Here is an 11750-nt window from a genome sequence, read left to right on the forward strand (position 1 = left end):
GCATGAATCTAAGCACTCCACAGACATCTCTCATTACTTGAATTTTGGCCCTAAAAGCATTTGCATAGTTAAACCCTCTTAAATGAGGCCAAAATGTTTCCACCAAACAAAAGATTCTAGTAAACTGTGAAGTCTGTTTTCAGATGTATTTTTGAGACCTCATTTAAAGGTATGATTTGCTGAAAAGTAACCATGAAATGACAATTCTAAGAAACAGATCTACCCAGGAACATTTTCAGTCATCAACACAATGGAATGGAAAAATAGGGAAACAGCTTTCATGTGCTGATAGGAAATGCATTAATATACACTGTTGAGTATTAAACTCCTGCATTAACCAAGACCCAAACATTAACACTGTCAGCTACAAATTCATAAACAACTTCCAAGTTTATACACAAAAGATTACTTACTGAACAGTGCTGTACACATACTTGGCTTCCATGACACACTACTGTTCTACTGCTACAGATACAGACCCTCCCCAGAGGCAAGTTAGCCAAACATCTCAGAGTCTGATCCTGACAAAACACTCCGTGAAAAGAAGAATGCTGAAAAGCAGTTTTCCTCCAGTTATTTGGGGCAGGGGGAATAATAGAAGTCTTAAGTAAGGCCTGTGTCTCGGTAAAAGCTAAAGAATCATCCTTACTGCTTTGATTTCTCCAGCTAAGAGTTTCAGTTAGAATTAAGCTATCTCTGCAGCAACAAACAAAGGCAAATTTAATCTAAACATGGCTTTTTCAGACAACAGAATACATGCAATGCACAAGACAACAAGCAGCTGTTCTGCAGCTCGTATCACTGGCTCTTGGGAAATGTTAGCACAGCTTTTGACTTCATAGAAGGGGAAGAGATGTTAGTTGCTGATCTTAACCTCCTCTTCTCCCCATAGCCCTCCAAAAAGGAGGAAAAAATCCCCAACCGTCTCCCAAAAACCATGAGTACTCCTTGCATCCCATTTGATGTAGCATTCTCAATTGACTTTTTCCACAGATAATTCAAAAGTTCTGTTAACATCATGTTTGCCATCCAGAGGGACCTTGACAGGCTAGAGAGCTGAGCCCATATAAACCTTATGAAGTTGAATGACCAGTTTTTGGTCTACCATATGAAGAATTTTACGTCTGTATCATTAATGGTAAAAAAAGACAAAAAGTACATTACAAGTATGTTGTCATACCAAGTTTCTTCTTAATGGCTTCCAAGATACTGTCGGAGTCTCGCAGCATGCACGGCGTGGTGGTGCAGACCTGAATGTGGTACTTCCCAACAGGTTTGCGGTTGTACATCGTGTAGAAGGTCGCTACTTCGTACACTCTCATGGGAGGCATATCTAGAACTTCAGCAACCTGCGAGAAGGGGAAAACACATGCTGTATAGAATTCTCACAGGGCAGCAGTAAAGGCACCTGTCCTGTGTGCAGCAGTGGATAAGAGGGAGGGGATGGGTGCCAAGACACCCGAGTTACTCTGGCTGCTGTCACCCTGCCTGAGCACGAACCCCACTGAGCCATGGACTGGCACAACAAGGAGCTCAAGTCAGCTTCCCCAGCACAATACACAAGCAGATGTGAGGAATCAGCTGGGTTTCAGCTTTCATTGTCAGCTCCAGCTCACACTGCGCTGCTGCTGCATGAATGAACAAACTCGTACGAGTCTGCCCACGCAAACTCACATCAGCCTTCTGACGCTGGTACCGCGCTCACCTAATTCATAGAGAGCAGGTCTCTCTCAGGCTCTGTGACCCACCACGGCTACAGCTACACATTGGCATCACAGCTAATAAAGAGGGGGTGCAGCACGATCTCCATGGAGCCAGCTCTGGTGCAACTATCCCTGACCTCATTAACCTGGAACCCTGGCAAAGCTCTCAAGTTGAGAGCTGGCTCTGGTTTCAATAGTGTAACTGTTTTATGTTCCAGTTTCTATAGCAGGCAAACAGTGAATCACGGAAAATATTTGCTCACTTAAAAACCTTAAGATCATTTTAAACATAGTATCAATCTGAAACTTAAATAAACAAAAATACTCTGTCAGCATTTATGGAGATTTGAAGCTTTATGTTACTCTGTAGAAACAGTAGCGGACTAACTTGCCCTTCTTTGAAGGTGCATTTAACTCCTCAGTCATTTCTGTAACGCTTACAATCCTCACTTAGTGTACCTAGACTGAATTTAAAACTTGTCAGTTTAAAACTGATGATATGCCAGACTGTAACACAAAATACAATAGATTTATTCATATGAATATAAACCAGATTTTTTAAATTTTCTTTGTATTTGGTTACTGTCACGCAGCCTCTCCCTTGGGAGCAGGGCATCTGCCTCCTTCCTTGCTTGTTTTGAAACAACTCTAATCAATAACAGGGTAGGTCTTTGGGCGCTTGCTGTGAGGTGTTACACAACACTCCTGACATCTACTACACTAAGAGGTCTTTACAGGCCTAGGGATTAAGCACAATCCAGGCAATGTGTGTAGTGCCACTAATCTGGGAGGAGAAAAAACACACTGCCCTTACCTTTTTTCGTTTCCCCAAACTCAGCAGTGAACAAAATCTTCCAAGTTTCTGTTCGTACTTCCAGGAAGATTCTGGGAAAAGAGCCTGTCTAAACAGGGCTCGTGTAATTTTTGCTTTGTTCTGTCTGTGGTTTCTAGCAATGGGCTAACATTATGTCAACAACAGAGCCCTGAGTTTCCTGCATTAGTTTTCCCTTTTACTTTTAAAAACACCATCTCACAGGGAACTCTTACAATTCTGTGCCACATGTCAATTCCCACATTAGTATGCTGCGATAAATAAATGCTAATATTCTAGTAGGATAGTTAAAGAAAACAGTAAATTATGCTTGAAAGCTAATTAAGTACTAAATACCTTGTTCATAGCCGATATGGGCAACCATCCATGCTGTCTTTGGGCCAAATCCAGTACTGCCATGACAGCTGCAGACTTGTGTCCCTCTGGGTAGTTGTTTATGATTGCTTCTATTCGCTTTTTAAAGGAAAAGAAGGAAAGAAATCAGGACTGATCTAAGGACAAAGTCTGTGTGTTTAACTGGGGTTTTTTCTGCATACCTTTTTGTTTTCAGGTGTGAATTCAAATGGAGTATCTGGATTATTTTCAGGACTGTCTCTGTGCTTCAGGAAAAGAAAAAAAAAAGCCATATAAAAATGGGTTGCCAGGAAGTTCAGGCATTCAGTATTCAGGACATACTTACTATTATAAATATCTTCTCATTAGACAGTTACAGTTGTGTCGCTTGAATAAAAATGATATATTCTGAATAAAAACTTCATAATACCAAAATGATTAAATATATTGGGGAAATTATAAAAAAATATCGAAAAGTATTTCATCACTTAAAAATCATTACTTATTCCTGTTATTGCCTATTAAAAGTTATCGACTGAGAAATATGCTGTTGTTACCAAAATACACATTTTTTCACACTGTTAATACAGTGTTAATACAGGCAATTATGTTCAAACTTACACTAGGTAGATGAAGAGTCCTCTGGTTAATACCTTCTTAAACAACAAGACTAAAACCCCCACCCATTTTTTCTTTTATCATGAAACATTAATTTGAAAAAACTTCAAAATCCATCAATAAGCTTGCTCTAGAATTAAACCACTTGCACATTCAAATGCACATTTTTAATCCTTTTTAACATATTATTTTGATTTACAATGGATTTCAACATTCTCATTTTATATACAATTCTGAATCAAAATGGAAGACGTGGAATTTTGAATCAGTATTTCCCAAACAAGGTATTCTACCGTAGTATTTTTAAGGTGGTCATCTAGGGAAACATCAAATTGAAGTTAGTTCCTCTATTTTCAGAAGTACAGATTTGGAAGTCTTGAAGAAAGTGACATTTTCCTACAATAAATTCTCAGTTCTGATGAAAATCCTTATCCACTCGAAAACCTTCCTGCACAAAATTTTCAGCTGTCTTATTATGGTTTCCTTTAAATACCTACAGTTTAATTTAATTCTCGGGGATGTCCTGTGCAGGGCCAAGAGTTGGACTCAATGATCCTCTTGGGTCCCTTCCAACCCCACATACTCTGTGATTCTGGGATATATTTAGAGGAAAGAAGCCCACTCCACTGACTTTGATCATTTCCTCCAGTAACCTAGGGCAATTCTGCAGTTGCCTCACTGGACTCTTCTTATTAAGCAGCAAAAGATTTAATTAAAAGATTAATGTTGCAAGATACTTGGACACTGAAAGACTATGATCAGTGGAGAACTTAGAACATGTATGGTCCGCGGCTATTCTTGGATTTAGAAATTTTAATATGGAAATACTGAAAGGGCAAATATTCAATTACATCTGTTGGTCTAGCCAGAGGTCACCTCTGCTTGTCCTGTTGATATCCCAAAACAGACAGTACTACTGCCACCATCAATTTGACAGCTGTATTCACCACAGTTTCACATCAAATATAAAACTAAAGTCAATAAATACTACACCAAGGATGACTTTCCTCTAATAACAGGAATTACACAAAGGTAACTGATTCCCTTTGAACACACTAATATTGAGTATTGATTTATTGCTTATTGTGTGGTTTACAAGGTAACATGAAACAGCTTTTAGGAACACAACTGCTGCTATTTTAGACTGATACTTCCAGGTAAAGGATTTGACTCTTCGTGAGAGTTTTCTACCAGTTTCAAAGTTCTCAACAAGAGGCTGATGGAGGAAAAACTGATCGGAAATACTGTGCAACTTCTATTATTTTTTTCCCTTACAGACCTTCCTATGTCTTAGCTGATCAAATCCATGATTCATATGTATCTCCATAGCTTCCTTCTCAAATCTGCATGCCTGTTTTATTTCAGACTGCTGTTTTGCTTTCCATAGCTATTTGATAGTTACAATTGTACTTCATCTCAATTTCTTTGGCAAATAAGTAAATTTGATTTATTAAAGTCTTCCTCTCTGTCATGAACAGCTGTTCTTTTCAGTGTATCATCTCTAAACTGATATCCTTAAATACACTACCTGTGAAGAGGAGTAAGAAAGACTTTATTTTGGAAGTTACAGATACAGCTGTAGCAAGGTTCCACAGTATATTGTAAAGGCCACAGCAGAGGTGAGCACTAAATTAGATCTGCCACTTTTTATGTTCTCCATTTTCCTGAAAAGGCTTCATGTAATTTTGTGCCATAGAGAGTTTGATAGTTTTCATTGAGAGCTTACAGAGTTCTAGGCCTACTGAGCAGTTAGGAATCTGTTAATCACATGTTCCCTAGTCCTACACTTACCTGACAATGCACCCTTTATCTGAGATTTGCAGGAGCTGATTTGCTCCGAAGTGACACAGGTGCATTTCTACCTTTTTTAGGATACAGATCCTGGAGAGCAAGATCAGAAATAATGACACAGTATTAGAAAGAATACTGTTAAATCACAGAGTGGCTGAAGTTGGAAGGGACCTCGGGAGGCCGTCTGGGCCAAACCCCCTTGCTCAAGCAGGAACACCCAGAGCAGGTTGCTCAGGACTGTGTCCAGATGGCTTCTTCCGAATATATTCAAGGATGGAGACTCCACAACCTCTCTGGGCAACCTGTGCCAGTGCTTCATCACCCTCAAAGGAAAAAAAGTGTTTCCTGATGTTCTCTGAGGCCACTGGTCATGTCCCTGGGCATCACTGAAAAGTCCCTGTCTCTGTCCTCTTTGCCCCCTCCCTTCAGGTATTTATAGAAGTTGGTAAGATCCCCCTGAACCCTCTCTTCCCTAACAGTCTCAGGTCTCTCATTCTTTCCTCATATGAGAGATGCTCATGAAAATAAACCATTATATTAATATTAAGGCTTCCTTCATATACAAACTCGGTACAAACAATTATGTCTTTACCAACTACAGCACTTTGTTGAAGAGAAAGGTAAAACACTATCTGTGCATTTTTTCTGAGTCTCTTCTCGTGCTCCCCAGTTTCCCAAAGTCTTACACAATACATTTTCATTCTATTCACAGCTGGACTGTACCACATCTGTATTGCAGCATTCAGCCTCACATTCTTTTTGCTACACCAACCTCGGCCATTTTATTATTTTTATTTATTTTTTCAGTGATCCAATCATCTGTCTGTCTTGACACGGAAAATTATTAAAAAGCACTGAGGAATTACAACAGAATAATTAGACTAATTTAGCCTTCAAGCATACTGCAACAAAGCTGGCCTGAAACTTGACCTATGCCCTGTGGTAAACAGCAGTCCAAAGCATTGCAAACCACAATGAGAGAGTTGTGTGGTCTGCAGGAGAAAAGGGCAACAACCGTTAAGAATCCATATCAAATCAGCACTGAGAAGAAATTTATTACTTCTTCCCTAAAGGGCAAGTCCCCCACATTCACTATTCCAACAGAATTCAAGATATAAATTAAAATATAAAATTAAAAACAGTGGAAGTGCTCTCAAACCCCAGTATTTCACTGACCATCTTCACAAGTAAATAAAGCTATAATACAGCAATTCTCTAACCTTCTGTGCTGAACTGTGTACCATATGACAAAGCTCACATCAGGGCAGTCAATGTATTAAGGAAACTCAGTCCACATATTGAACAGCTAAGTTTTATCTGTTAAGGAGGCTGAAGACAGGTATAACTCCCAGAGAGAGTGCACATTTCAGCAAAGAAAGGTAATGATAATAAATGTCTCTTTGGAATCAGGTCTTCCCTAGCCATCAGAAAATACAGACTTGGAGCATCACTCTTACATTACAACAGGCAAACAATGTACCTAGTTTTAAACTTGATATACTCTCTCTGGAACTTCAATCTAGCTGCCTAGTTTAATGGTTGAAAGAAAAGCTCTTCTTGGCTTTTTCATATGTTGCTGCTAACATGTAACACATCTGCAAAGGGATGCACAGGTATGCAAATCAGAAATGCCTTTTAATACTACATTTTATGACAACTAGGTCCCCTGCTAGGCTGTCCCCTGCTGTGACAAAACAAATATGGTGTATGCATTTCTCTTCCTTGCAAATAGGTTTTGTATGTGGAAAGTGCAACAAGAGGCACCAATGTGCTTTGCAAAACAAAACCAAGACATTTGTGTGTAAACTGACATACACCACAACAGGTTAGAGTTACTCCCAGGTAAGTCCACTATTCCTCCACAAGCAGTTTGTAACTACGCTCGACACTTCAACTGCTCGTAACAGTCCAGTAAAATAATACTTTTTCTAATTTTATTTTTTTTTCCTCTAGAGAAATCGTTGGGGGAGTCCTGTTGTCTGACTGTATATAAACACCTGGTGTTGATTAAAATAATGCCTTCAGCTCAAACCAGCAGGACAAGTTTCCCTTGAAATGTGCTGCGTTAAATAACATCTGAAATTTAGTTAAAGGCAAACAATTACACATGGACACAATGGCATCCAACTGCCTTCTTCCCATTGCCTTTTACTTCACAGAACAACAAATTACCCTATTAAAAAACATCCAAAAAAAGCCCAAAACAAAAACCAAGGAAAGAAACCCACAGAAAATTTCCTATGCTCCTCTAGCAAAAGTTCTGTTGCAGAGTAACAGTAATCGATGATGCTAAACCACCACAATGGTTAAACCACAACCCTATTAAATAAACAGCTGCAAACCACTCCACTTTTCGACTTCCCTTTCTCTGTTTCCAGGCTCCTTCCTGCAACAAATAATTTAAACAGTTACATAAACCTTGGAAAATGCCTGGAGAACTCACAAAGCTATCTAGCTTCATATGCCAGGCATCAACATCCTTCAGGGTACCAAAGACACCCTTTGCCCGTCTTCACTGACCTCCAACTACACTTGAAGTTTCCTAAATTTCCAGCTTACACTGTTTCCTCTGTTCCTTGAATACTAGCTCTCACTCCATAAATCATGGATGCCTGCTCAGATTTCTGGAAAAGTATACGAAGCACATACTGTAATCCCATTAACTTCATTTTATGATTCAGTCTGTAGACAGCTGCAGAAAGGCAAGGACACACAACAACAATCTGTCAAAAAGAGCTGAGCACCTGTTTTCAACAGTGGTCAACTCTAGTAAAGGGCTGATTTCTACCAAGTGTTGGGGAAGTGCCAAATTATTCAGCTGTTAAACTGCAGATTAGCTAAAGCTCTGAGCGGAGCAGAATGGAACAGAACACACCTCTCAGAGATGCTTCAGGTTCTCTTCAGAGCTAGAGAGGCAACACAGCTGCTCTACACATTTAAATTCTAGAGCTTTTTGTTTTTTGCAATCACTGTTACTATTTATACATACCCTGACAATGCCTAATGGCCTTGATTATGCAACAGGCTGTATCACATAGAACATGAACGAGAACTGCACTTTCCAACTCCTCTGAACAGGACTAAGATCTGAGCCTAAAAGTAATTCTGCAGCAAGTTTTAGAAATCAAGAAACTGCATCTGCAAAAGGTTTAATGACCTTCAACTACAAACTCAATTAACTCCAACAAGTAAACAAGAACTGTTTTGTAATCAAATAAAGTTTAAGCAAAAGTCTCATTCTGCAGTCCCATGCAAATTACTGAGAGTTTTCACTGTATAAGGAAAGAAACACAAGGTCATAAACTAAAATAAAACCTCTTGATACTCATCACAATTCTAGTAAGTTCTACAATAAAAACCCAACCCACGCTTGTTTGTAAATATCAGCAGGTGTTTTACAGCAAAGTTCTGCCCATCAGAAGCAGAATAGAAAGAGCATATTCCAAGCTCTTCTTACACATTCCCCTCAGAGTGAGGCAGAGGATCACTTACCACAAACAAGGCCCCTCCACTGGCATTGCGCACTGCCGTTCTGTGCAAGGCTTGGATCTGTCCTGCCTACAAACAAAACAGGGTGTAAACAGTTAACAATTCACACACTGCTACTAGCTGCTCTCAGAACAAGCCTGATTTCTATTCTAATTGTAACCATTAACTCCACTGACATCACTAATGATTTAAATTAAGTCAAGAAATGGTTATTAAGATCTCTTGACTCCCTTTGACCAAGTCAGACAATGTAGCAAGTAAAGGATTTAACTCTGCTCCTGCTTAAATTGAGTGCCTTGAATCCAAATTCTCATGAAACATTTAATGAAGACTTTTCCAATTTGTTACTTCATATCCAATGTGCTTTAAATTTAAAGTTTGCAGAAACCATCACTACTACTGAGATTCTTCCCCAATAAACATTTACATGGTTCTTCAGCTTTACTGAACCCAACACTGAGATCAGCATTATAAGGACAAATGTAAACACAAACCTGAAATACCAACAGAACACAAACCCATATGCAAGTCCTGTTCAGCTCTTCTCTGTATTCTCTGTCTGTATCTGTCATGCCAAAACAGATCAAGATTTCTAGATTCTGGCCAGTATTACTAAGACAATTGGATAATATTATCATGTCATAAGTAATCATTCTATAACAAATTTAATTTTATATTAAATTATTTTTATACTGAATGCTAGAGCAATTCTTAGATTTCTTAAAGTAGAACCATAGATTGGTTTGGATTGGAAGGGCCCTTTAAAGATCATCTTGTTCCAACCCCCCTGCCCTGGGCAGAGACACTTTCCACTAGATCAGGTTGCTCAAAGCCCCATTCAACCTGACCTGGAACACCTCCAGGGATGGGGCACCCACAACTTCTCTGGGCAACCTGTTCCAGTGCCTCACCACCCTCACAGTAAAGAATTTCTTGTATCTAATTTGTACCTACTGTCTTTCAGTTTAAAGCCATTCCACCTTGTCCCATCACTACATGCTCTTGTAAAAAGTCCCTGTCCAGCCCTCTTGTAGGCTCCCTTCGAGTACTGGAAGGCTGCCATTAAGTCACCCCCAAAGCCTTCTCTCTTCCAGGCTGAAAAGAAGTATAGAAGCATAGTATATATATATAAAAATAAATCCCTGAACTGCTTACTTTCTGTTACTGTATAAAATTTGTGGGACTTACAGATCAGCATCAAACTAGCAAAAGTAGTCACAGGGTCAGATCTGAAATCCAAGCCAAAGCACCACAGAACTACAGCCCCTGCTTTTCTGCAACAGCAACCTTATCAGCTCCATCTTTTCAGCAGCAGATCATGTACTTTCACCTGCAGCATAGTTTCACAGGATGGCTGCAGTCTCTCCCCATCACATGACCAGTCCTTCCAGGAAGCACTGGATTCACTACACAGTTATACCTATTACGCTGTATGCAGCCATTCCCTCTCACCTCTCCTCTTTTGGCTCATCTGAGAGCAGCAGCCAGGAAAACAGTCCATCTGCCGTGCTCTGTCAGAGGCCAAATTGAACTCTGGGATACATGGATAACTGTGGGCTGCAGCTCATTCCCGAGTGCCACCTCTGACAGGAGACTCTCGGTCTGTTTATCAGGCGACACAAAGCACATCTAATGAGCTGCCCTGGCCTGCCCATTTTAAGTGCTCTCAGTGAGCCAGACAGCAGATAAATTTCAGGCAAAAGACTTACAGTGTAAGCAGAACATGCAAATACAACTGAAACTGCAAACTATGCTGAAAGGAGCACATACATGACAATATGATGCTCTGGCATAAATCACACTAAATGCCAAGTAAATATAACACATAGGCAGTGTTCCTTCAAAAGGAAGCACTTCAGATGAAAACCCTTTATTCCATCCAAAGATACTATGCTGTTTTCAAGAAACACAGTGGTATATTTCAGACTTGAAAAAGAAACAGGGTAAGCCCCTAGGTTTGTTTTTTCACCAGTGACATAAATGATGTCAGCTGGAGTGAAGAGTTGACTCAGGCCTGAAAAACAAATTACAAGGCTTTCTTCTACTGGTTAGTTTTACATAGACTGGCAAGTGTATGGAGAAGAGAAAGTTCCATGGAGACCTCAAAGCAACCTTGCAGTATCTGAAGGGGCTACAGGGAAGCCAGAGAGGGACTCTGTTAGAAGCTGCAGTGACAGGACAAGGGGTAATGGGTACAAATTGAAAAAGGGGAAATTTAGGTTAGATATTAGGAAAATGTTCCTTACTGTGAAAGTGGTGAGACACTGAAACAAATTGCCCAGGGAGGTATTAGATGCCCCAACCCTTGCAGTGTTCAAAGCCAGGTTGGATAAAGCCTTGAGCAACCAGGTCTAGTGAGAAGGTGTCCCTGCCCAAGGCAGATGGGGCTAGATGATCGGAAAGGGCCATTCCAACCCCTAAAATTATATGATTCTGTGATTGGTTTTCACTAATTGCTTACTTTGTCTATAAACTTCATACCTCTACTCACCTTCCCTGACATGTATTCTTATAACACTTTAACAGCTGCCTAATGTAGAGCAAGTATAATGGCACAGCAGTGTGCAAGTATAAGTCACAAATTCCATGGCTAAGGTAAATTCTTATATCCCTAAGTCCAAGAATATCAAATACAAGGGGCAAATACAGCAAATACAAGGGGCAGATTTTAGTTCCACTCGGGAAGGAAGCTTCCCAATGACCTACAACATGCACCAAGCTTTATTTTCACTTAGGAAAGAAGCTTCTCAATGACCTACAATATACACCAAGCTTTATTTCCACTTGGGAAAGAAGATTCCAAATGACCTACAATACGCACCAAGCTTTATTTCCACTTGGGAAAGAAGCTTCTCAATGACCTACAAGAAGCACCATGTTGTTACTGCTGGAGCTTTTCCCACTCGGCGCGGGCAGGGCACAACTCCAGCGCCGGAGCGCCAGGGCCGAGGGAGACGCCCCTCCAGCGGCTGCACACAGCCTGT

At 40.1% G+C, this 11750-nt stretch overlaps 1 protein-coding gene across 1 annotated transcript in view; it reads right to left on the bottom strand.

Moving 5' to 3' along the window:
- NDUFV2 (NADH dehydrogenase (ubiquinone) flavoprotein 2, 24kDa) overlaps nt 1–8835 on the bottom strand; it is a gene marked incomplete at its 5' end in the record, with an annotated part of 10566 nt that extends 1731 nt beyond the window's left edge. The window contains 4 exons of the mRNA XM_009077924.1: nt 1181–1349; nt 2872–2988; nt 3072–3134; nt 8770–8835. Coding sequence (XP_009076172.1) covers nt 1181–1349; nt 2872–2988; nt 3072–3134; nt 8770–8835 — 415 coding nt within the window. The remainder of the gene's footprint in view (nt 1–1180; nt 1350–2871; nt 2989–3071; nt 3135–8769) is intronic.
- Nucleotides 8836–11750: the final 2915 nt, after the last annotated feature.

Source organism: Acanthisitta chloris, unplaced genomic scaffold (assembly GCF_000695815.1).
Source record: "Acanthisitta chloris isolate BGI_N310 unplaced genomic scaffold, ASM69581v1 scaffold12407, whole genome shotgun sequence".
NCBI classification, from domain to species: Eukaryota; Metazoa; Chordata; class Aves; order Passeriformes; family Acanthisittidae; genus Acanthisitta; species Acanthisitta chloris.